At 40.6% G+C, this 27,661-nt stretch overlaps 1 protein-coding gene across 4 annotated transcripts in view; it reads right to left on the bottom strand.

The window, feature by feature from the left end:
- Positions 1-23,028, bottom strand: part of LOC129065927 (cytochrome c oxidase assembly protein COX16 homolog, mitochondrial) — a 52,249-nt gene extending 29,221 nt beyond the window's left edge. For 2 of the 4 annotated variants that reach the window (XM_054567343.1, XM_054567345.1), the window contains exons 1-3: positions 22,803-23,028; positions 20,634-20,705; positions 18,088-18,150 (exon numbers count right to left, since the gene is read on the bottom strand). In XM_054567343.1, the coding sequence (XP_054423318.1) occupies positions 18,088-18,150; positions 20,634-20,705; positions 22,803-22,871 (204 nt within the window). In that variant the 5' untranslated portion in view covers positions 22,872-23,028. The remainder of the gene's footprint in view (positions 1-18,087; positions 18,151-20,633; positions 20,706-22,802) is intronic. The other 2 variants (XM_054567344.1, XM_054567346.1) reach the window with 1 other exon arrangement.
- Positions 23,029-27,661: the final 4,633 nt, after the last annotated feature.

Raw genomic sequence — 27,661 nt, 5'->3', positions numbered from 1 at the left:
ATCCCTCACTCCTCCTGCCATGTGCGGTTACAGGAAGAAGGTGCCCTCTGTGAACCAGGAAGCGGTTTTCGCCCGACACTGAATCTGAGGGGCCTGGAACTGAGACTTCCAGCCTGCAGAAGTGTGAAAAATAAAGGTCTCTTGTTTAGAAGTCACCCCATCCAGGCTATTTTTGTATACTAGCCCAAACAGACGAAGATAGGGTCGTGGTTACAAATCAAAACCCATCAAGCTGCACTCTTGATATTTACGTATCGTGTTGCAATGCTTAAGTATACCTTGGACAGTTAATACGGTATACAAGTTCTGACTTCCGCTTCTTTTCGACTCAGTCTGATCATTAACTTCCCTCACACATCTACACCTTTTCAAAAGGCATTTCAACATTCAACTGAATGTGAACGCACTCAACTCCATAGAGGGAAGTTGCCAAGAATAACCTGTGGCACCTGATTTCTTCTCTTATGGATCATATATTTTAGCTGGGAAGAGTATCACACACAGTAACATGTAGAAAAGAAGTACGATACACAGTGGAATGCTATGCAGCAGAAATTAACAAGATTAAATGTGCGTTCGACAACACTGGAGGACTTTTTTTCAACATCAGTGCAGGGTGGAATATTTGCACACTGATAAGGATGCCTTGACCTCAGTGAAATGAAGTGGCCATGATGAAAAAACCTAACTTTAAGAAAAGAAGTAATTTATACAAGGTATAAAGATGAATGGAACTCATTGTAGTGGGAGGGGTTAAAAATTTTATTAATTCAAACATTAGATGTGTATTAAGGATTTTTGGAAAGCGGAACACATAAAGGTTTGGCCATTTGGGAAAGAGTAATCGTCAATTAACCATTTTTATTTTGTATGACTAGAAAATATTAGTTGTGACGGTATCTGTGCGGAGTGGGATGGTACAAGGATGGTAATATTTGAAAGATGCTTTAGCGGCTTTTAGCATTCAGGTCCTAGAAGATGTATAGCCAGGAAAGCCACTATGTAAAATGTTGCCTAAATTCATAGGGGATCTGAAGGGTCTGTAAAGGATTGTTCCCTCTAGACACAGAGAGAATACAGAAATGAATTAGTTGTTTGCTACCTGTTTCCTATATATTTTCTTTCTTTCTTTTTTTAAAAAAGTTTATTTATTTATTTTTTCGAGAGGGGCAAGGGAGGGAGAAAGAGAAAAGCAATGACGTGCGAGAGGAACCTCGGTCGGCTGCGCCCTGACGAGGGACCGAACCTTCAACCCAGGCACGTACCCTTGCCCTGACTGGCAATCGAACCAAAGACCTTTCACTTTTCAGGATGCCGACCGAACAAATGAGCCACGCTGTTCAGGGCAGAAATCAGTTACTTTCGAGTAATCATGTCTGTATGTTCACCCTGTCAAAATTCTTCTTGAATTGGAAAAAAAAAACAAACACAAAAACCCCAAAGTCAGGGAAAAAACAATTCTTTGTGAATTCTTTTGTGTGTCTCACCTGTCAAAACTTGCGCCAACTTACATTATCTTCTGCTTCAGGGAGGGTAATGGGGTTATTCTGAGTGGAGGAAGGAGGCTGCTAAGTGTATGGGTGTTCAATATGCATGTAGACTGTGGAGACACCTGGAGGCCGATTCATCAATTGTTCTCTCATTGAAAAACTTTGTGAGATTTTAAACTAATCATAACTGTAAAATCAGTATGATTCCTAAGAATATCATGAGCCAGCCCTGACTGGTGTGGTTCAGTAGGTTAAGCGTCGTTCCCCAAAGCCAAAGGTCATTGGTTTGATTCCCAGTCGGGGCACGTGCCTGGGTTGCAAGCTCGGTCCGCGGTCGCGGCACGGACGAGGGGCAACCAATCAATGTTTCTCTCCCTTTCTTTCGCCCTCCCTTCCCCTCTCTCTAAGAGTAAATAAAGAAAATCTTTTAACAAAGAATATCACGGGACAGAATATAAATTCGTATTTTATAATAAATTAATAATTAATTAAGTAATTAATATCAATAAGCAATGGTATATGTATAGGAGAATTAGGTTCTACTGCTATTGCAGTACGAAAGACAGCACACGATACACGGTGCCAAGCAAAACAGGATATGTATAACGGGGTTGGGCTATCTATGTGAATGACAGACGTTTTAATAGAATTTGCAATAGCTGTAATTCATACCATTCTCTATGGCAAAAAAAAAAAAAAAAAAAAAAGGGAAACCTGACCATATTTTGCTAACTGGTAGTCTTGAAACAATTTTTGGGTTTTAATGAATTACTCTGTGTGTCGTTTTGTGAAATCAAGCAGCTCTGAAAAGTTTTGTATTCAGAGCAACATCAGCAAAAATGGCAGACTAGGAAGCTCCAAGCTTTCATTCTTCTACAGTAAAGGAAAAGCAAAACAAAGCAAAAACCCAACTAGAAGCCATCTGAACCAATTTTATAGGAGGTCAGGGGGAAAATAACCAAAGGTTTACAGCAACCAAGCAACCAAGGCAAGGCCTCATCGAGAATAAGCCATCTTCGGGTTGCTTCAGGAATTCACTGGAACCTCTGTGAACACATACGCACAAGGAGAGCCCAAGGAGCAGAGTCTTCAGTGAGCCTCTATAACCCAGAAGTGTGTTTAAAAATTTTCTTTGAAAAAGTCTCCAATGACTTTTAACAATCATGTTTTTAAAAAGCATGAGCAGGATGAAAATAATTTCCGGAGTTACCGCATTTTAATAATAAAAGGCCCAATTTTCAACAACCAAAAACAAATCACAAAACATACAAAACAGTAAACCGTGGCTCATTTGAAAGAACAAAATAAGCTGACAGAAACCATCTGCAATGGAGCCCAGACATCAGACTTATTAGACAGAGACTATGAACCAACTGTGATAAATGCACTCCAAGGGGTCAGGGAAAACGTGTACAAAGAGACAAAGTAGAATGTTATGTACTTATAAGAGGGTAAATTCACCAGGAATATTTAATAAACATAATCATGTGTAGCAAGCACCAGAGTTCTAGAGTATATGAAGCAAACACTGAGAGCACTGAAGAGAGAAATACAGTGTTATAAAAATAGTTGGGTACTTCAGCATACCGCTATAAATATTTGATGAGACAGAAGACTGATAAGGCAATAGGACTGGAGCCAATTGGACCGAACAGAGATACACAGAACTCTCTACCCAACAGGAGACGAATACACCTGGGATTGACAAATACATAACATTTAAAAATACATATTCTTCTTTAGTTTTTGTTTTCTGTGTGTGTGTTTACCTTTACTTTTTCCATCTTCTCTTTATGTAGATCTGAGTTTGTGATCTTTATTACTTTTCCTTCTTTCTAAACATTTCTTGCAAGGCAGGTTGCCTGGCAAAACATTTTCTCCATTTTTGTTTGTCTGAGAAAGTATGTATTTCTCCTTCACTTCCGAAGGATAATTTTAGGGGACACAGAATTACAGGTTGGTGGTATTTTTCTTTTCTGTCGACATTGTCGATTTCACTTTCTTCTTTCTGAGGAGAATTCAGATATAAATCTGATTTTTCTTGCTCTATACACAAGGTGCTCCCTCTTCTTGAATTCTTTCAGGATTTTCTTCTTGATCTTTTATTTGCGGCTTAACATCAATTTTTTTCTTGATCATTATTGCTTCAAACATTTCCTTCTCTTTCTCTCTTTCTTCTCCTTCTAACAGTACCATTACATGTCGATCACACCTTTGGTAGCAGCCCCACAGTCCTTGGTTATCCTATACTGTTTTAAGTCTTTGTTCTCTTTGCTTTTTAGCTTTGGGCAATTCTATCGCTATATCCCATCGCTCAGAGACGCTTTCCCAGCATGCCAAGTCTACCAGTAAGCTCATCAATGGCATTATTCATCTGTGCCACAGTGGTTTCACCTCTAGCATGCCTTTTTCTCTTCTTTCTTAGGCTTTCTATCTCGCTGCTTACCTGACATCTGTTCTTGTATGCTGACTACCTATCCATTAGAGCCCTCAGCATAGCAATCATAGCTGCTTTCAAGTCCAGGTCTCATCATCCCAACATCCCTCCCTGGTTCTCAGGCTTGCTCTGTCTCTTCCAAATTGTTTTTGTTTTCCCCTTCGGGCATGCCTTGTAATTTTTCCTTCATTCCTGGCCATAAAGTGTGGTAACGTGTGGGTAGTCATTGCATAGTCCTACGATTAGGTCTCAGTCCTTTAGGGAGCCTATACCTCTGGACGGGGAAATTCGCAGTGTTTCTCATGTTTGTTTTTTCTTCTTCCCCCTTCAGTTAAAGATGGCTACAGTAGACTGAAGTAGGGTATTTTCCTTCTCCCACGTGGAAAGCAAGAGATGACTGTACTGCGTATTTCCTTTCCCCCCCGGTCATTTGGGCTCTGCTAGTAGCCAAACATGTTAGACTCTTGTTAGCTAGTTAGTTCTGGGGGTAGGTCTTGTGAAGAAGAACAGAATTCTCTGGCATATTTCTGAATTAATCTCCACCCCCACCCTGAACCATGACGGTTTTTTTTGCTAATATTTACTGGTAGATCCTCGACATGGTCTTGTAGGTAAAACTCACAAAAGTGTGTGACTCCCCTTTAACTGGGTCCCCTGAAGTTTTTTAACTCTGAGAAGCTGTCCACATTGAGCCGCCGGCAATGATTCGACTATAGTTCAGGTTTTTCTTTCCCAAAACACGATTCTGCTTTGGTTTCCACTCATGAGTCTCTGTTCTGATGAGCTAGAACTCTCTGTAATCGCCTGCCTGTCTCTCCTATCCTAGGGGCAGGAGTTTGCCCGGTGTTCTCACCTCTTTTTCAGATCTTACATATGTTGTTGATGTTTCAGTCTGTTTATCTTTTTACTTGTTAGGATAGAGAGAGGTGACTTCCATGCTCCTTATATGTGAAACTAGAAATCAGAAGTCCTAATACACATCCTTTAATGCTACTCATGGAACCCTGGCGGGGTAGCTCAGTTGCTTAGAGCATCATCCTAGGACATCAAGGTTGCAGGTTCGATCCCCAGTCAATACAAAGATCAACCAATGAATGCATAAATAAGTGGAACAACAAATTATGGGGTGTGTGTGTGTGTGTGTCTCTCTCTCTTTCCCCCCCCACTCCCCTCCCACCCTCTTCCTCTCTGTCTCTCAAATCAATAGATGAATTTTAAAAATAGTGCTCACGGAACATTCCCTACGTTAGAATAAACGTTAGACCATGAAACAGTTCTTAATACGTTTTAAAATACAGAAATACATACAAAGTATCTTTGCCAATGAAGGTAGAATTCAACAGACTGAAACACGAAAATCTACAGATATATGAAAATTATATAACATAATCTTGAACAGCCAGTGATACAAAGAATAAATCACATGGGAAGTCCAAAAGTCCCTTGAGGTGATCGAGAACAAAAACACGACCTACCAAAATTTTTAAGATGCATCCAAAACAGTGCAAGAGATGTATTTGTAGCTGCAAATGCTTACCTTTCAAGATCTCAAATTAATAACCTAAGTTTACACTCTAAGAAACTAGAAAAAGTGGAGCAGACTAAATTCAAAGCCATCAGAAGGGAAAAAAATAAAGATCAGAGTAATCAGTAAAATATAGAATAGAAAAACAATAGAGAAAAATCAACAAAACCAATAGTTCTTTTGAAAGTCAATACAATTGACAAGCTCTAGTGAGACTGACTAAGAAAAAAATGAGAAGAGTAAATCATCAGTATTAGAAATAGAATGGGGACATTATTGATTTTACAGAAAAAGAAATGGTTAGAAGAGAATAATATAAACATTATATGGTAACAAAGTGAAAAGCCTACATGAAGTGGACAAATTCATAAAAACACACAACCTACCAAGACGGAATCTTTTCAAAAAGCTGCCCACTTATAACTGGAAAGGACCTAGAATCTGTTCTTAAAAAAACAAACTCCCAATAACAAAACGTCCAGGTACGACCAGATAGCTTCACTAGTAGATGCATTCTACCAGACCTTTAAGGAACAATTAAAGCCAATCCTTCTCAAAATCCTTCAAAAACTGAGGAGAAGACGCTATTTTCTAACTCATTCCATGTGCCCAACATTACTGTGACCCTGAAACCAAAGACGCTTCAAGAAACAAAGACTACAAAATAATCTCTCTTATGAATATTGATGAAAATCCTCAACAAAACAGTAGCCAACAGATTTTAGTAGCATGTTAACAGATTGCACACCCTCATGAAGTGGGTTTTATTCCTGGAGGTCAAGAAGAGTCCAATCCATGACAATCAATCAGTACGTGCACCTCATTAACAGAATTAAGGAAAAAGTCAACTTACTTGACCATTCCAATTGATAGAGAAAAGCACCTGACAAAATTTAACACCCTTTCTTAAGTAAAAGAACTCCGCCAACTAGAAATAAGAAAAAACATTCTCAACGTGAAAAACCAACAGCTAACATCAACTCACTGATGGAAAGATGTAACAGCGTTCCTAAGATCAGCAGCAAAAAGAGAATGCCTGGTTTTGCCACTTGTAATCAACACAGTATTACAAGCTCTAGCCAGAGCAATTACGCAAGAAAAAGGGAGAAAATGCATTCAAGTGGAAAACTATAAATGAAATTATTTCTGGTTGCAGATGACATGATCCTGTCTGCTGTAAACCCCAAAGAGTTCACAAAAATCCTACCAAACTCATACCCAAATTCGGTAAAGTTGCGGGATACAAATCTACAGACAAAATAAGTTGAGTTGGATACCCTACTCACAATGAACAATCTGAAAAGGAAAATAAGAAAACAATTCCATTTACAATAGATTCAAAAAGAGATAAGTGCTTGGGAATAAATTGATGCAGGGAGGTACAAGTCTGTCCACTGAACACTACAAAACGTTGCTGAAGAAATTAGAGGAGACATATATAAATGCATTCTCATAGACTGGGAATAACACATAGTATTATTAAAGTGACAACACTACCCGAAGCAATCTAAGACTCCATGCGATCCTCATAAAAATCCAAATACCACTTTTTGAAACAACAGAACGACCCATCCTGCAATTCACATACAATCTCAATTCAAATCGGGATAGCGCAAACAACCTTGAAAAGGAAGAAGCAATCTGAGGAACATACACTGATTTCAAAACATACTACAAAAGCTGCAGTTATCAAAATGGTATCGAACTCTCCTAAGGACAGGTGTATAGACCAAGTGAACAGAATAAAGATCAAAGGAATAAACCCTCACCTACGTTCATGTTAGATTCTCAACAAAGATGTCAAGACCATTCAATGGGAAAAGCACACACCTTTCAAAAAATGGTTCTGGAAAAATGCAAAGGAAAAATTCAGTTCAGTCTACCTCCCGATTAAGGAAAAACCCAGTTCTTTCCTGATATGACCATTCTTCCCTGCGTCTTCTTCACATCTCGCATAGCACATTTCACTTCCAGTCATCAACTGTGTGGTAGCTTTTCCCCCCCACACCAAGCAATTCTCTGAGACAGCAGTAGGTTGTCCTAAAATTCAACTCAATTTTGACACTATCTTCCCAGAGATAGCAGCAGATCCCACAGATGAAAGGCTCAGTTCTGCCCTGGCTGGTGGGGCTCGGTGGACTAAATGTCGGCCTGTGAACCGAAGGGTCTCCGGTTCAGTTCCCAGTCAGGGCACATGCCTGGGTTGCGGGCCAGGTCCCCAGGAGAGGGCGTGCAAGAGGAAACCACACATTGATGTTTCTCTCCCTCTCTTTCTCCTTACCTTCCCCTCTCTCTAAAAATAAAGAAGTAAAATCTTTTTTAAAAAGGCTCTGTCCCACAAGATTCCCCCTACACACACATACACACACACATCACACACACACACGCAGCGCGGGGTGGGGCAGGGGTGTCCTCCGTCCCGCAGAGTCCCCCCAACAGCCACAGATGAGGTACTAAGTCATTCCAGACACTCATTCTGCCAGGAAAAGAGGGTGGTGATTCCTTCTAGTGGAGAATTCCCCGTACCCTTCTCTTGGAGTGGCTTTTGTGGAGAACAACATGCACCAGGGTATACAGCATCTGTGCAAAGTTCATCAATCAATGCCTAAAGGCGACGTTTACAGAAAACAGACAGAGATCACAGATAACAGCCGAAGGAACACAGAGATTTGCCTCAGGCCAGGGTCTGGCACACAGGCTGGTGATCATTCCTCACTGAAAGCTGGGAAACTAATCTTATCCTATGCCAGGACACCATTCTTAGCAAAATAAGTTTCAAAGGATCTCATGCATTCCTTTTCCAGGCCTCATTGTCCCCAGGGAACCGCCCAGTCCAGATTAGGGCTGCACTGCCTTTAGTATTGTTTCCCTGACTGGGTCAGGAGGGTGGAGCAGAGCAGCCAAGAGATAAGGAGACTTTGAGGGTCTTTTGGCCCCTTCTCTGTGACCCCCAAGTCCTTCCCTGATGGTCCCTATGTGACTATGCCTGTCTTAGGTTGCCCCTACCATCGAGGGGTCTTACCGTCCGAGGCCAAGCAGGGTGATGTGAGGGATGAAACACAGGCAGGTTTTGTCTCCTCAGCGGCCTGTTTTCCCAAGGCCTCCTTGCTCAGCTCCAGCCTTGGGGCCCTCTCGCCTGTCGGTGACGCTACAGGCCCTGAAACCAGGCAGGACGGTTCCCAACACACACACACACACACACACACACACACACACACACACACACACACACGAACTTCAGATCCTGATTGAAAGGCCAAGTTACCACTTGTGCTTCTGAACAACTGGCTATCAACTGGCGGTTCTGATGACCTGTCCTTGGGTTTGATTAATTTGCTAGAGCAACTCACCAGACTCAGGGAAACACTTATTTACATTTACGAATCTATTAAAGGATATGATAAAGAAGACAGATAAACAGCCAGATGGACAGAGATCCATTAATGTGAGGTCTGGGAGAATCCCAAGCATAGGAGCTTGTGTGCCCATAAAATGCGGGTGTGTCACCCTCCTGATGTGGATGGGTTCACCACCTGGAAGCTCTCCAACTTCCTGCTACTGAGATTGTATGGAGGCTTCCTCTGTTTCTAGCCCCCTTCCCCTCTCTAGAGAATGGGGATAGGGCTCAAAATTCTACACATTTTTTTTGATTTTCTGGTAACCAGCTCCCATCCAGGAGCTATCTAGGAGCCCACCTAGAGTTACCTCATTAGAACAAAAGATGCTCCTAGTGCTCTTATCACTTAGAAATTTACAAGGATTTTTGAAGCCCTGTGCCAGAAACAGAGTCAAAGGCAAATATTAAAACAAGATGCTCTGAGTGCTCTTACCCATTAGAAAATTACAAGGGTTTCAGGAGCTCTGTCAGGGATGGGCCAAACCCAAATATTAGAATAAGAGATGCTCCTAGTGTTCTTATCACTTAGGAATTTACAAGGCTTTTAGAAGCTCTGTGCTGGGAACTGGGGACAGATCGCTCCCCGCCCCGCTCTCTCTCTAGGCACGGGCATGTATCTTATTACTTCACATAAGGGTAAATACCACATGAAAAAGGATGAAGGTGGAGTGTTACCTTACACAAATTAATTCAAAAGGGAGCAAAATCATAAACTTAAGTGCTAAAAAATTAAAACACTTCAAAGGCAAGAGAGGGATAATCTTCATGATATTGGATTTGGTGATGATTTCTTGGCCACAACACAAAAAGATAAAAGTAGATGAATTAGACCCCATCCAAATCAAAGCTTTTGTGCAACAAAAGGCTGCAGGGATCAAAGACAATTCCCAGAACGGGAGAAAATATTTGCAAATCATACACCTGATAAGGGATCAATATCCAGGATATATAAAGACTTCTACAACTCAACAAGAAAAAACAAACAACCCATTTCAAAAATGGGAAAAGGACTCGAATAGACAGATACACATTTCTCCAAAGGAAGATTTACCAATGGCCAAAAAGCATAGGACAAGATGTTCAACATCACTAGCTGTGAGAGCCTGAATACTTCTGTCTCCCCAAGTTCACATGTTGTCCTTCTAATCCCCAGTGTGGCTGTATTTGGAGACAGGCCTTCTAAGAAAGTCACTAAGGTTAAATGACGTCATAAGGGTAAGACCCAGATGTAACAGGGTTAGTGTCCTCATGGAAAGAGACACCCAGACACTCGCTCTCACTCTCACTCTCTCTCTCCCCCCTCCCCCTTTCCCCCACCTCCACTAACCTCCTCCCCATGCATACTCACCCACCCAGGAAAAGCCATATGAGGACACAACGACAAGGCCGTCATCTGCAAGCCGGGAAGAGAGCTCTCGCCAGAAAGCAAATCAGCAGGAATCTTGGTCTTAGACTTCTTACTTCTAGAACTGTGAGAAAATTAATTTCTATTGTGCAAACCACCAAGTCTGTGGTATTTTGTGACAGCAGCCTGGACGAACTAACAAAGATTTCGGGACTGACAGGTGGGATGTTGCTGGAACAAATACATCAAAATGTGCAAATGGCTTTGGAATTGAGTGATGAGTGGAAGCCAAAGGAGTGTCCAGGCATGTGCTTTTAATAATGCCGAGGTTGTCTTGAGGGAGCTACTGGTGGAACTATGGAAGTTAAGAGTGAGGATATATAAAGGTACCGTAGTTTTTTGATCCACTCATTTACTGACACGCACTGAGGTTGCTTCCAGCACTTGGCTGTAAATTGTGCTGCTATGAACATTGGGGTGCATAGGTTCTTTTGAATTGGTGTTTCGGGGGTCTTAGGATATGATTCTAGCCGTGGAATTGCTGGGTCAAATGGCAGTTCCAGTTTTAGTTTCTTGAGGAAATTCCACACTCTTTTCCACAGTGGCTGCACCAGTCCGCACTCCCAACAGCATCGCACTAGCGTTCCCTTTTCTCCACAACCTCGCCTCCACTGGCTGTTTGTTGGTTCGTTTATGATGGCCATTCTGATCGGTGTGAAGTGGTCTCTCATTGTGATTTTAATTTGCATCTCTCTGATCGCTCGTGATGCTGAGCATCCTTTCATAGGGCTCTGGGCCCTCGGTATGTCCTCCTCGGAATACTACGCAGCAGAAAGGAAGGAGCTCCTACCCTTCGTGACAGCATCGATGGAACTGAAGAGCACTACGCCAAGTGAAATAATCCAGGCCGTGAAAGACAAATACCATACGATCTCACCGGTAAGTGGAACCTAATTGACAAACCAATCAAGCAAGCAAAATATAACCAGAGACATTGAAATGAAGAACTGACAGTAACCAGAGGGGTGGGGCGAGGAGGATAACAGGGAAAAGAAGGGGAAGGGTCGTCAAAAAAACATACAGAAAGGACCCATGGACAAAGCCAAAGAGTGGTAGGGTTAAGGGTGGGGTGGTGGGCGTCAATGCGGTGGGGGAAGAGGGAGGGGGAAATGGAGACAGCTGTACTTGAACAACAATGACAAAAATGTAAAAAAAAAGAAAGAAAAAAAAAGAGGCCGTACAGAAAAGGGAAGCCTCGTGCACTGTCGGTGGGATTGTGGACTGCTGCAGTCACTATGGAAAAGAATATGACGTTTCCTCAAAAAATTAAAAATAGAATTACCGTATGACCCAGCAATTTTACTTCTGGGTATTTATCTGGAGAAATCCAAACACTAATTCAAAAGAGATAAAGGTACCCCTATGTTCATTGCAGCGTTATTTACAATAACGAAGATATGGAAGCAACCTAAGTGTCCACTGAGAGACAAATGGATAAAGAAGGTGTGGCACAAATATAAAATGGAATATTACGCAACCATAAAAGAGAATGAAATCTTACCACTTGCAACAACATGGACGGACCCAGAGTGTATTATGCTAGGTGAAATAAAGTCCGACAGAGAAAGACAAGTATCATACGGTTTCCCTAATATGTGGAGTCTGAAAAACAAAATAAATGAACAAACAAAACAGAAACAAACTCATAGAGAACAAATTGATGGTCGCCAGATGGGAAGGGGCATGGGAGATGGGTAAGAAAAGTGAAGGGATTAAGGCTTCTGGCCGAGATGGAGGTGTAGGTAGATACGCTCTGCCTCCTCATGACGGGACACTCAAAAGTGGGAAAGTTTTAGTTTAAGGTAAGAGTTAATAAGCCTAGTAGTTAATGTATGTGAGAAGCTCCTGTTTCAAGACCTGCAGGCACGGCCTACCCTGACTGCGAGAGACCGCAGCAACTGACCTTTGTCCTCCACAAGAGACCACTAGCAATCTAGGTGGTATCCAAGCCATTGTGTTCCAGGGAGAGGCAGGCACCCACCTGGGGCACAGCTAACTGCCCAGCACGGGAATGCTGCAGTTGTTTTTAAATCTAATTTTCCCTGAATGCCAAACCCCTCACCGCACTTTGTTCTCTGTTACAAAAAGGCTGGCTTGAAAGGAAATGTAAGCCGGTCTGTTAAGGTACAGACCCACTGTCTCCTCAGAGTGCTGGCCATCTGAATAAAGCGCCCATAAACATTCCATCCCTGTCTTTGCTTATTGGGTCCGCTAGGTGACAGGCAGCCCAAGCGCCGGCTTTTCCGGTTTCACTCGCACAATCAAAAGAAGGCCAACAGCCCCTTTGGAAACAGAAAACAACCACAACTGCCGGAAAATCGAACGCTATGGAAGTCTGACAATCGAGGAGTTAAAGAAGAAACATTCACCCAGACTGGCTGGTGGGGCGCAGAAGGGCAGCTGGGGTGGAGAGGACGTGGCAAGGCGGCGGCGGCTGGCAGGCAGATGGGGTGAGCGAGGCGGTGGCCGGCGCCCAGGCACTCCCCCGTTCAAGTGTGGATAGGCTGGGAGGAACAACTGGGGAGTGAGACAGAATGTGCAACCCAGGGTTCCAGCTTGGGGAAATAAAGCCTCAAAACTTCTGGCTGTAAAAACCTGTGAGGGTTGTGGTGGTGGGAGAAATTTCCAGTCTCACAGGAGAGTCCACTGGAGGGACCCGTGCGGTCCTAGAATATACGCAGACCCACTCACCGGGGAATCGGCACCAGAAAGGCGCAATTCACTTGTGGGTAGCTGGGGGAAGTGACTGAAAGTGAGGCAAAAGCTGAGCAAGGGACAATGTTCTCTCTCTGACCCCTCCCCCACAGACAGCACCACAATGCAGCCAAGTGGGTTGCCCCCCCAATACCTAAGGCTCTGCCCCTTACAATGCAACAGGTGCTCCAAGACAAACAAATAGGGCCCAAAAGAAAGAACAGATCAAAACTTCAGAAAAAGGACTAAGTGATGAGGAGATAACCAAACTATTAGATGCAGGGTTCCAAACACTGGTAATCAGGATGCTCACAGTAATGATAGAGTACGGACGGAAAATAAAGGAAGAAATGAAGCCTATACAAAGTGAAATAAAGGAAAATATACAGGGAACCAACAGTGAAGGGAAGGAAACAGACTCAAATCAACGATTCGGAACAAAAAGGAAGAAATAAACATCCAACCAGAATAGAATGAAGAAACAAGAATTCAAAAAAAGGAGGAGAGGCTTAGGAACCTCTGGGACAACTTTAAACATACCACCATCTGAATCATAGGGGTGCCAGAAGGAGAAGAGGAAGAACAAGACATTGAAAACTTATTTGAAAAAATAATGAAGGAGAACTTCCCCAACCTGGCCAAGGAAATAGACTTCCAGGAGATCCAGGAAGCTCAGAGAGTCCCAGAGAAGTTGGACCCAAGGAAGCACACACCAAGGCACGTCATAATTACATTACCCGAGATTGAAGATAAGGAGAGAATCTTAAAAGCAGCAAGAGAAAAGGAGACAGTTACTTACAAAGAAGTTCCCATAGGACTATGAGCTGATTTCTCAAAAGAAACCTTGCAGGGAAGAAGGGGCTGGAAAGAAGTATTCAAAATCATGAAAAGCAAGGACCTCCATCCAAGATGACTCTACCCAGCAAAGCTATCATTTAGAATGGAAGGGCAGATAAAGTGCTTCCCAGATAAGGTCAAGTTAAAGGAGTTCATCATCACCAATTCCTCATTATATTAAATGTTAAAGGGACTTATCTAAGAAAAAGATTAAGATCAGAAACTATGAATAATAAAATAATAAACTCACAATTCTCAACAACTGAACCTGAAAAAAAAGAAGACACTAAGCAAACAACTAGAACTGGAATAGAATCACAGAAATGGAGATTGGAGGGGAGAGGTAGGGTGAAGAATGGGGGAAAGAAGAGGGAGTAAGAGGCAGAAACAGTAGGTACTAAATAGACAGGGGGAGGATAAGAATAGTATAGGAAATGGAGAAGCCAAAGACTTCTATTTAGAACCCTTGGACATGAACTAAGGTGCATTGGGGGGAATGCTGGTACGATGGGGTGTACAGAGCAGAGGGAAAAAGGGAGACAAAAAATGGGATAACTGTAATGGTAGAATCAATACAATATATATTTTCAAAAAAAGAAAAAGAGAAGTAAATGCCCTCTGGAGAGAAAGAGAAAGAGAGAGAGAGAGAGAGAGAGAATAGGGTTAAGAAATGCTATCTATAACTCATAGTACAGAAAACAGAGATGGCCAAAGTGTTTCAAGTTAAAAAGATTGTTAATGAAGGCACTAAAAATAGTGCTATAACAATAGTAAGAGGGTATAACTGAGTTCAAAATTCTTCTATTATAGCAAGAAGCCATTAGATAATGACTAAATTTAATAAATCACAAAGAACTGATAAAAAGATATTAAATAGAAGCTATGGTAAAATATGACAGATCCAATACATGTGTTTCTCTTCACTACCTCCTGAAATCCCACTACAGATACAGTAAAGAAAGCTTTAAGTAAATTCACACACACTAACAAATGTAATGTACTAAAATTGCTTGTGGTGATGGTTGCACAACTCTGCAAATATACCAAAGCCATTGAATTGTACACTTTGAATGAATTAATTGTATGGTATGTAAATTATATCAATATACTGGACTTTAAAACAGGGTAACAGAAGATGAGAAAATAACAAAATTTAAGAAATTGCACAGCAGATGAATAAGGGTTAAATAACCTAGGGGTTCCCCTAAAAAAATAGATTGTATTCCAAGACCACCATGGAAAGCCTCAATAAAATGAGTTGCACTATAGATGCACCCAAAGATTTAGGAATTGGGTATCCCGGGCACCTCTGGGAGTGGCAGTCAGAGAGGGGAAAAAACGGAGGTTAACAAATTAAGCATCAGTTACACCGGTGGGTCCCCTCCTCCACATCACACAACTGGGCAGCGCAGCTGCCAATAGTTTTCAATGTCATGCTAAAGTAAACACAGAATATGGAGCCAATGAAAATACTCATAACACTACATGGGAAGGAGGGGGAATGGGAAGTGTGCATTTTGCACACTGCAGACTAAGGAAAGTGATATAAAAGAAAGCTAAAACCTTATGTTTTTTATTCTCTACTGGAAAATTAATAGTGAATGCCTAAAACCAAATTAACAAGAAATCTCATTGCAAGCAAACTAGTTAGAGATATGGAGAAAAATATCACTCTAGTTGAAAGCTGTTGCCACTATAAGTCAGTCAAAGACAAATACCATATGACTTCACTTATATCTGGAATCTAAAGAACAAAATAAATGAACAAAGCTAAACAGATTCATAGACACAGAGAACAGGCTGGTGCTTCCCAGAGTAGAGGGAGTTTGGGGGACTGAGCAAAAAAGGTGAAAGGATTAAGCAGTACAATTTGGTAGTTACAAAAAAGTCATGGAGATATAAAGTAGGAGGAATATAGTCAATAACATTGCAATAACTATGCATGGTGCCAGCTGGGTACTGAAAATATCGAGGGAACACTGTGTGAAGTATATGATTGTCAAACCACTGAGCTGTACACCTGAAATCATACAAAATTGAACAAAATAAATATTGGTTGCCTCTGGTGAGAAGGAAGGTGACCGGAGACCCCTTTTTTGGATATATTTATTATCCTCCCCTTTTTATAACAGCTCTATTGAGATACAATTTATATACCATACTGTTCTTCCATTAAAAGTGTATAAATCAACCTGACTGGTGTAGCTTACTTGGTTGGGCATCATCCTGCAAAGCTAACAGTCACAGGTCCAATTACCAGTCAGGGCACATGCCTGGGTTGCAGGTTTGGTCCCCGGTCAGGGCACAAACAAGAGGCAACTGATCAATGTTTCTGCCTCATATCAATGTTTCTGTCTCTCTTTCTCCCTCCCTTTCCCTCGCTCTAAAAACAAATAAATAAAATATTTTTAAAAATAAAAATAAAGTGTAAAATTCAATGGGTTTTGGTGTATTTAGAGTTGTGTATCCATCACCACAATCTAACTTTAGATCATTTTCATCATCCCAAAAAGAAACATGTACTGCTGTTTTAATAAAGAGGCTTGTAGAAGTATTTCACTTGTTAAACCGTAATAAAATAAAATAAAAACTAAATTTAAAAGAGAAACAAAGCAACAACAACGAAAAAAGGGCAAACACAGCCCTGACCAGTATGGCTCAGTTGGTGGAGTGCCGCCCCACAAGGCAAAGGGTCACTGGTTTGATTGCTGGTAGGGGCACCTGCTTAGGGTCTGGGTTTGGTCCCTAGCTGGATGTTTCTCTCACATCGATGTTACTCTTCCTCTCTTTCTCCCTCCCTTCTCCTCTAAGAATAATAAATAAATAAAATCTCTTTTAAAGAAATGCTCAAACGCACAAAGAAATGGAAAAACACAGGGATGGGAAAAAGTAGGTTTACAGAATACAAATAAATAATACAACAATAAATAGATAAATAATAGAATAAACCCTGTGTTTCACATACTCACAACTGTAAACCTACTTTTGCCCACCCTGGTATAATCCACAACCAAAAAATGAACACACTAAAAGAGATGAAGCACATCCCCCCTCACCACATTCTATATAATATTAAACTCTTTGATTTTTGCTAAGTAATATTCCTATAATAAGTTGAACATCTCTTCATATGCTTAAGATATTTATTTCCCTTCCTCTGAACTCTTTATATGCTTTGCCCATGTTCCTACTGACTAACTGAATTGCTGAACTTTTCCATACTGATTTCCATTATGATTAATTTAAATAAATTAATTCATCATAACAACATAAAAAATATTCTTAGGATCTCTCATTTAACTAATGACTTTATATACATTTTTTTAAGGCTGAACTTTGTAATTTTTGTGTATAAACTCATCATTCTTTACTTTTAAAGCTTTTGGGTTGCCCTGGTTGGGTGGCTCAGTTAGTTGGAGCATCATCCCATCCACCAAAAGGTTGCAGTTTCGATCACCAGTTGGGATGCATACAGGAGGCAACCAATCGATGTTTCTCTCTCTCTAAAAATCAATAAACATATCCTCAGGTGAGGATTAAAAAAAAAAAAAAAAGGCTCCTGGGTTTGGTATCACATTATTTTAAACAGACTTTTCTGACTTAATGTTACAGAAAAGAATGTTCTTTTTTTTCTCCTACACTTTCAGCATTTTGTTTTTTTAATTTTTTAATTTTTAAAAAAGATTTTATTTACTTATTTTTAGAGAGAGAGGAAGGGAGGTAAAAAAAGACAAGGAGAGAAACATCAACGTGCGAGAGAAACGTGGGTCGGCTCCCTCTCGCACATCCCCGTCCAGGGGCCTGGCTGGCAACCCGGGCATGTGCCCAACTCTAACTCAAACCAGCCACCTCTGGGTTTGCAGGACAGCACTCAACCCACTGAGCCACGCCAGTCGAGGCTAATTTTTAAATTCCTAGTCCACCTAGAATATATTTTTTTATAGTATATGAAATATAGATCTATCTTTGTTCTTTTCAAATGACTACATAGTTGTCCCAATACCATATGTTTAAGGTATTTTTTCCTTTTTTAAATATTTTATTGCTTATGCTATTACAGTTGTCCCATCTTCCCCGCTTCGCTCCCCTCCACCTGGCCCACCCCCCACTTGCATAATCAGTCCCCACACCGCTGTCCATGTCCATAGATCCTTCATTTATGTTCTTTGACTAATCCCTCCATAAGTTAAATTTTTTTTTCTGCACTGTTAATTTAAATTTACCTACCTTAAAGCAGAAGAAACAGTCACTGACAAGGAAGATTATTACAAAAGACAGACTATATTAACATACTGTGTGTACCTCATACTCTGATTCCAGTGACACTTTATTCATTTTCAGTTTTTTTTCTAATTCAGGATCAATCTGTAAAAAAAAAAAAATATGAGGAGCCATATATTATTTAAGTCTGTTGGATTTAATTTTCAATTTAATGTTATATAAGGGATGGCTAGGACAGTATAATAGATTACAAAACATGGCAAAATCTTCACTATTCATCCATCCAATCACATAATGATAACTGATGTAGTACTGCCACCACCACTGCTACTACTAAGAACGTTTACTGAATACCTGTTATATGCCAGGCATTTTGACATATATTACCTCTGTTAACACTCACAAAAACCTATGAGATACTATAATGATCACAGCTAAGGATAATGGGACACAGAGAGTTTGAATAATTTGTCAAAGAGGCAGAACTTGGCTTTGAACCTTGGCCCTCTGCCTCCCGTGGTCCACATTATTAACCACCACCCTAAATTATGTTATTACCCAGAAACATTGTGAAAACACCAATAACCAGAATGCTGCTCTTGAAAACAAAAAAGAACATCTTCCATACTGGAAACAAGTATCTGTGAAAATTAGATACGATTCCATGGTAGTAAATAGAAGCTGATGCCAATATTACCTTTGTGTGGCAAAGGTTTTAGGAAAGAAAAATGTGATTGCTGAAATTAATAAATAAGCAACCGCAACAACAAAATCCAAATTAAATTAAATGGGATAGCTGAACAGTTACTGAACACAGCTTAGGACCAAATTAGTACACTAAAAATACAACCTGAGGAATCCACTACAATGATACACAAGGAGATGGGATGAATGAAAGAAAAGGTATATTATGAAAGCTAGATCCAAAAGTTCCACATATGTCTAGTAGGGGGGTCAGAATTAGAGAGTAAAGAGAATGAAATAAGGGCAATAATTAAATAATTAATCAGTAATTAAATGAAACCTTATAGAAAAGAAATGAGTCCTCAGACTGAAAGAACACAGTAAAACAAAAAAACCCATAATAAACCCCAAAAAATGCCCCTTATTAATCAATAGGAAAACATTAGAATACACTAGGGATAAAAAAAATCTCAAAAGAAAAAAAAGAGTGAAAGATAGCTTACCTATAAAGGGATGAGAAAAAAGACTGTTCATCGGCCACTTAAAATACTAAAAATGAAACTATTCTTCAATGTTGATTATTTGAGGTGAAGACGCAGACTCTGTCCCGCAGAGCATGCTCCAGGTTGTCACGGATGGGGAAATAAAATAAGTCGTCCCAGACACTTTTCTCTAGGTCTGCCAGGGGAAGGGATGGCAATTCTCTCTAGTGGGGAAATGCCCCGAGCCCTTCTCTTGAAGTGGCTTTAATTGAGAACCAAATGCACCGGGGTATACAGCAAAGCTCATCAATCAATGTCAAAAGGCTATGTTTACAGAAAACAGAGATCATGGATAACAACTGAAGGAACACAAGAGATTTGCCTTAGGTCAGGGTGGCACCCATTCAGCCCTGAAACCTGAGAAACTGATCACATTCTTTGCTCAACCCCAAACATCAGTACTCATTAACTTGAGGGCATTCTTAGCAAAGTAAGTTTCATATGCTCTAATGCATTCCTTTTCTAGGCCTAATTGTCCCCAGAACAGCCTGATCCAGTTTAGGGCTGCGCCTGCCTTTAGCATTGTTTCAAGCCTGAGCTAGGCTGGCAGGGCAGAGGCGCAAAGAGATAAGGAGACTTCTTTGAGATAGAATGAGGACTCCGCCCATATCAAAGCTCGGGGGTGAGGGTCTTTTGCCCTTTGTCTGTGTCCTCCAAGTTCTTCCCTGATGGCCATGTGACTGTGCCTGTCTTAGGTTACCCCTGCCACCGAGGGGTCTTAACCATCATTGACTAACCAGCCATCCTCCGGGGCCAAGCTGGGTGATGTGAGGGAGGCAGGGGCTGAGCCCCTGCCAGGGGGACAGCTTTGGTCCCCTCAGTGGCCTGTTTTCCCAAGGCCTCCTTGCTCAGCTCCAGCCTTGGGGCCCTCTCGCCTGTTTCCAGGGCTACAGTTCCTGAAACCACGTGGGACGGTTCCCAACAATTATGGACAGAGGATTACTTTGAACTTCAATTCTACTTTTACTATATTTGAATTTCTTTTTTCAGCATTAGTTACTAATGATGCATAACAATGTAATTTATAAAATTACTGGTATTAATATGAAATAGCCAATGTATAACAAATAATAAAATGGAGTGAAACTGTTATCCCATGTTCTTTACTCCCTTCTAAATCCTAAAAACAACTACACCAGAGTACATGTGGCAGAATGCTAACAATATTGCAAATTTTCTAGTGAGTGAAGAGAACAATTACTAAATTCTTTACACTTCATGACTCATTTCCATGTGATCGTTAATGTTATTTTAAAGAATAAGAAACAGCCTAATCATCATGTATCAGTCTTGAACAGCTAGACAAAACTCAAGACTGCTTAATGTACTGAACACAACACATCCCCTAAACCAGAACGTACATATCACAGACACATTTCAAACTCCAATCGTTGTTCTTACTTTAATCTTCACAGCATCATAACGGATTTGTGAAAACTCACGAAGACCAAAAGAACCTCCAACAACCAACAACTGAAACAAAGAAAGGAAACAATTAAACAAAATAGAAGGGCAGAATTCAGTCTACCTATAGATAAATATCTAAATGCCAACAGTGACAGATTAGTCACTGTGACTAATGACACAGTGACACAGTGACAAAAAATCCTGTAGATTATTTTTCCTGGTTAGTTACCATTCATCTTTCAGAGTAGATGCTGTATATACTGCCACTGGGAAACATTTACCACATTACCAAATACCAAAATCTGTACCCCATACCTGTACTTGACCTTATGGTTCAAATAATATCAGCACAAGCATTATATTAGTTGATCCTTACAAAAGACCTATGAACTAAATAAAGTAATCCATTTACTTACGAGGAAATAAAAGCACAACCAACTAAATGACTTGTCTATGAATACAATGGATGATGCTAGGAAAACAATTCTGGCCTTGTTTCTTCAAGACCAGAATTCTGTCAATTTTATGATTTTATAAAATAAGCCAATTCGAGGGATTTTTCTCCATTTCTTTACCAAGTGATAAAAGGATCACAATCTTACAAGCCCTCAGATTGTCATTGCTGCTTTATCACCTCCTTCAATAATCCAATGGGCTTTAATTCCTCATCCTAAAGTTGCAAAGGCTAGCAATTTAGAAAAACCGTAAGTTTTATCTCTACCTTCCTTTTTATATCAAGGTACTAATATTACCAATTAAAGAACTACAAAAAGATATAAAACATTATGAAATATAAAAAGTTGGAATACCAACAAAACCTTGAAACTATGAATTTCAAAACCCAATAAATCTGACCACATAAAAATTTAAAACATCTATCCCAACAAACATATGAAATTAAAACATCATAAAATCAAAAGACAACAAATCAAGTATCTGTTATACATAAGCATCTAATACTTTCAATGTCAACATGTAAGAATGCTTTGTAAAGTAAAACAATTTTTGCCTCTTAGTTTCAGTGAAGACACACCCCTGGTTTTCCCAACCTCTGTTTCCCTCTACTCATTCCTCACCTGTCCAACCTTCACATCTCTTCTACCTATTTGCAACCGACAGCCTTCCAGTTTCATGGATTTAAGTTTAGCCACTATAATCTGACAACCTCCAAATGTACATTTTCAATGGGAAATATATCTCTGAACTGAAGACCTCCCTTCCTATTGGACACCACTTGAAAGTCTAACGGGTACATACAACTTAACATTTTTTTAAAAGCCTCTTGATTTTTACACCAATACCCTTTCTGCCCCAATCAGCCCCTAGGCAATCTTTGACATTTCGCACATCAACTACGTTCATCCAATTACTCAAGCCAATTTCTTCAGCTCCTCTTATTCCTATCTCACATCCAATCCATCCCTGAGTTTTGTAACCTCGACTTTCAATATTTCTTCATTCTGACAATTTCTGACTATATCCTCTTCTAATACTATAGTCCAGGCCACTATCGTCTCTTTCCTGGACTATGGCAATCACAGTACCTACATCGGGGGGGGGGGCGGGGAGGAAACATGGTCTGGTCTTTGTCGGGGTTACTAGGGAGGAAACTACTAACCTGGAATCTCCTGAATGCTTTAAAAATATAAACAGTGACCTTTCTAGGAATGCTACAATGTGGCAGGCGCAGTGTAAACACTCAGCTCGACAGGTTTTTATTTAACAACAGCCTTGGAAGAAATAAACCACTTCAAAAACCAGGAAAGTGAAAAATGCAGATGCCCGAAACTGTACCGTTAAATGAAGTAACTACGTCTAGTTCCAACGATCCGAAGTATCCTCCAGTTTAGAGAGGCTGGCAGTGTGTGTGTGGCGAGGGTGGGGTGGGGAGTTTAGTAATCATTCACATTTGGATTAAAGTCTGGTTCTTAGATCGCTCTCTGGAGCACTAGGGAAAGCGAGCGGGAGACCACAGATCCCACTACCAGCCAGGGAACACTAGAACAGGAGTGAATGCTCTCAACCTAACGCCAGCCCTTTTCTAGCCCACCTTACTGCTCCCCGCTTCTCCTAATCCAGATTCCCGCACAACTCGACACCGTCGAGCTGAAGTCCCACCCCTTCCGCAATCCTGCCCCCGCACTTTTTCCTCGAGGCACTCACCAACATGGGGACTCCGTAACGGAGCGTCTTGTTCTTGCGCAGGGCGCGTGTTACCGCGTGCGAAAACATGCCTCAACTCTCAGACCCGCTGGGACCCTCGGCCAGGCAGGCCCAGCGCGGCCTCCGAATCTCAGCAGCTCGAGCTCCCCGTCAGAGCGGGACGCCCTAAACTAAACGCTTGTCCTGCCTTAGCCTCCCGCTGTAGAGTCCTCTCCTGTCAAGGTTCCGCCAGGCAGAAGCAATCGATTCTTCGTAACGTACTCGCGCGTCCGCCGGGAAACTCGAGAGGTGGAGGTTTGGTTCCGGCGCGCTAGTTTGCTCTCGGGATTTAGGGTTTGAGGGATTTAAATCGTGTTTGTGCTTAAGTGATGTGGTAAGCGGTACCTGCCACGTTCTGGGTCTTGGCCGAAATCTTCTTAGAACACTACCTGGGACTTACACCCTCGATAAAATCAGATGAGGAAAAATAATAAAGTTGGAGATAGTGTCTATGGCTATTTGTATCAGTTGTCTCCTGATCTTTTGGTCTTACCACATACCTCAAGTATTCTATTAATACACAATATTCAAAATAGGTATGATAAAAACTACCAGTCCTTTCTCATTCCCTACCTTCTATCTGCATCTGGAGAGACACTATTCTTTGTAACTAGTAGCAAATAATTTTTCCAGGAATAAGTTTTCTTCTACCTGACATTATTTTCTTCTTAAACTCAAAAGACAAGGGCAATGTGATAGAGTATAAGGAGCACAGAGAAAGTTCTAGTTCTGGCTTCAAATCTTGAGTGTTAAAACCCAATATTTACTAGGGAGACAGTAACTGCACATCTCTAAAGTTGTTTTTCCATTTTTAAAATGGAGGAAAAATTTCAATCTAATGAGGTTATGTGTGCACTATGTAACTTCTGCTACAATGTGCCTGGTGAGTACTTAATGTAATTAGTTTTATGTGAATCCTTGAATTTTTTATGGTGTCCTGGCCATGAAGGGTGCTCAGTCAAGTCTGACAATGGTCATTCTTCCATTCATTTCCAAAATTACATGAGAGGAAATTTTTGGTGGACTTTCCCTGGCCTCTTTTTCTTGGAGGATGAGATTTAAATACTCTCACTCTCATTCTCTCTCTCTCTCTTTCTCTCTCTCTCTCTCTCGTAGGAAGTGTGTCAACGCTCTTCAATCTGGAGCTCAATGGGACCAACATTGGGGGGAAGATTTCTCCTACCAATTTTACTCCTAAAAGTCCATCTCAACCTGCAGTCGTCTTTGTTAGCAGCCCTCAGACTGTAATCTGGCAAGGCCTGCTGTTCTTGTAAATAAAGTTTTAGTAGAACACAGAAACACTTTTGCTTATACAGTCTATGGTTGCTGTCACCTTAGAACTGCAAAGAACCAAGGCGCAAAGCCTAAAATACTTACTATCTGGCCCTTTACAGAAAAGTTTGCAGACCCCTGGTCTTTGCTGTTCAAATTCTGGTTTCTTTCTGTGGTGGATTAAAAATGATCCCAAATTATTTGCACTACTTCCCATCAAGGGGTGGAGTTTAGGTGCCCTCTTACAATGACTCTGGGCTTGGCCATGGCTTGGTCTGGCCAATAGGACAGCAGCTAATGTGAAAAATACAAAGGCTTGATTAGTGCTTTCCACATTGGGGCTTACCTTTTCAAAACACTTCTAAGATACCACCACCCAGCACCCATTCTGTGAAGATGAGAGGGAATGTGGAGAAGAACCAAGGCAGGCCAGCCAAAAGCCAGCACTAACTTACAGAGAGGGAAGAGAGGCCATCTAGGACTACCTCCCCTGTTCTGTCATCAGATGAATTCAGTTGCATATGACCCCAGGTGATAGCAGAAGAAACACTCAGACAACCCACAGGTCTTTTTTTTTTTTTTTTAATTATTCAAATATGGCTAAGTCACTAAGTTTTGCAGTGGCTTGATATACAACTGATAACTGACATATTTTCTTTGCCCATCAAGGGAGAAAATGGCCATTTTGTACACACTGCAGCTGTAGACTAATACTTTGACTCCACCTCTGCACTATGTTGTGTGACAGAGCAACGGTGACCTATGTAAATTGCCTTTTCTGTTCACATCAAAGTCAGCTATACGCAGAATAACTTCAGCAAAAGGTCAATATTCAGTTCTGACAAGTGCTTTTTTATCCTATGGCACACACCCATTTTTGCCTTCTATGTATTTTGTAAACCTTTCAGGAATGAAGGGGCCACAAGATACTAAAGGTTAGCAATTGGCTCCAAACTTTATATATACAGAATGGTACTGCTACTGCTTTTTTGTACCTAGTCAATTCCCTATCATCCATAATGGAAGAAGGCTGGGCTAGCAGGGTTGAACCAAATTCAGTATAATAAACTTTAATTTTCTGGAATGCTGAATAGTGGACTCCTCGTTGGCTTGAAGTAAGTTCCCATGTTTGGAACTAGCTAGCTATGTATCTTGAACAAGTTTTTAACCTCTTTAAATCTTGAGTTACCTTATCTGTAAAAATGGGATTACTGATATTACAGTTGGATAGTTATGAGAATTTGCTGGCATTCGGTATGTCATTAGGACGTCATTAGGACGTCAGTTATGCAGAAGGGCACCCCAATGTAGTGCCTGATACCATGGAGAATAGGGACAGTACAGTGCCGTGGTTATGTATGTGGGTTCTAGCTGCACAACTGGGGCAAATTACTTCATCTCTCTAGGCCTCGGTTGTCTCATCTGTAAAACAGGGATAACAGCAGCAGTTGTGAGGTTTAAATAAACACATGCTTAAAACGGTAGCTGAAATATTGGAAAGAGCTGAATAATTGTTAGCCATTTATTAGTGGTGCATAACAGTACCTGTATCCTTATCTCCTTAGTCAAAGCTACGCCTCAAATTAATCATTTAGATTCCTCTTCTTGCCAATGTTCTGTCAGAGGTGCTACTGTAAGAAATTGGCAACAAAAACAAAAAACAAAAAAATAGTAACTATACAACAATCTCCAAACTAAGGTGGAAAAAATTACAAAGATTCACTTACAAATACAAGTTTATTGAATGCCAACACTGAGTTAGGCATAGTTAGATACGCTATTGTCTCATTTGCTGTATCTGGTACCAAATAGCTGTGGGAGAAAAAGGGCCACATATGAACTTGACAAGCTCAGGCAAGGCCTTTGTGGCAGCCTTACAGACTCAGACCTAAAGTAACAACAAAAGATGGTCTGAAATTAAAACTTACTAACGAAAGCAGTTTGTGGTGGGTAGTCAGGTCCTAGGCCGGTATCTTTCCCTAACAAAGGTCAATCTTTATTTTAACTGAGCCTGTCTGTTGCCTTTCTGCATCTAAGATAATGTACCTTTGGAATGTCAAGATAATTCCCTTTTATCCGGACAGGTTAGGGCACAATCTCCCACCCGGCACCAGACCTCTGAAGAGCCTCTCATCGTTATCTTGTTCTCCCACACACCACCTCTATCTGCTGTAAATGTTCACTGTTAACTACGGTACACCCACCAATGTAAAAGTATGTCTCTCTCCATTTGGCTTTTTATCCGGTCCCAGATATTCTGCTTCGCTTCCTCTCACCTCCCTAATCTATCACAATGGACTTCATGTAACCCCCTTAGGTCTCCTCCTTTGATTTTAATGTATAAAATAAGGTGTTAAAACTTTAACTTTCTAGAGCATTATCTCAACTCATTGAGGTTTTGCTTCCCAGAAACTGCCGTTTGGCTCAAATAAACTCACCAAATATTCTCTACAAGTTCAAATGTTTCTTACACTGACAGAGCAAAGCTTAAGAATTTTCATCTGTTTCGATGTCCTCATGAACATATTTAATCTGTAATGATATTCCCTAGAAGATAGTTTTATGCCCATGTGTCTTCCAAATTGCTATAGGGTATCTATTTGCTATTTAGATCCAGGCATGCAATGTGACATTAAGGTCAAAGTAGAAGGCACGCAAAATAAAGTAAGGTTCATAAGCAAAATAATCTTATAAGAAAGAATTTGGCCTGGGGGTAAAACGCACATATATCCAGTAACAATAAATTCATATTCAAATCAGCACTGTAGGCACAGAATTAAAACAATTCAATTTTGTGATTCCATTTACCAATCTGCAAACTAAGAAGGGTCATCTCTCTCATTTTCCTGGGATTGGTCAATAAATATAATGATTACAGTAACTACAAAGTTCTTTGTAAATGACTGTTAATGATCGACTTGCATTTGAAAACACACTCCAGCCCCCTCCCTTTCCCTTTCCCCTCTGCAAAAAAGAACATGAACAGTATGGACAACATTTAGAAACAAGACCTAGTGTTTGCTATAACTTGATTCTTTAGACACAGCAATGCTTTCTTAGAATATGTATTATCATCAAATGCATGAGGTAAACAGATCAAGTGCTTTGTAATTCATATATAATTATCAACACCAGGCAAACGTCTATGGCAGTTAAGCTGGTTCAGATGAGAACAGAATTCCTTAAAAAAACTCTCCCTTTTGATCATGATTGCCCTTTTGAATGCAAGCACTGGTGTCAAAGATTTGTAGGTAAAAGAGAAAACAAAACAGGCTTACCCCAATATTGTAACCAGGTCTAAACCTGTAATAGCTGGGAGGCAGAGAGCTTCAATCTTCTGCTTCTAGGTGATGTTAGAAAAATATTTTAACCACTTTCTGATGATGAAATTTCAGCTTAGAGTGGACTATACCTTATTTATCTTTGTATCTTCAGCACCTCATTGGCTGAATGGAAACCCGCACCTGTCCAAAGATACATTTCAACTAAAGTTGACTAGAATAAAATCTTTATTGGCTCCACGTGAAAGTACATAAACTCCACTCCTC

Source organism: Pteronotus mesoamericanus, unplaced genomic scaffold, assembly GCF_021234165.1.
Source record: "Pteronotus mesoamericanus isolate MK-2021 breed Mesoamerican mustached bat unplaced genomic scaffold, CSHL_Meso_final contig_182, whole genome shotgun sequence".
Classification (NCBI taxonomy): Eukaryota; Metazoa; Chordata; class Mammalia; order Chiroptera; family Mormoopidae; genus Pteronotus; species Pteronotus mesoamericanus.
Note: the sequence above shows the minus strand (reverse complement) of the source record. Positions and strands in the feature narration are given on the sequence as shown.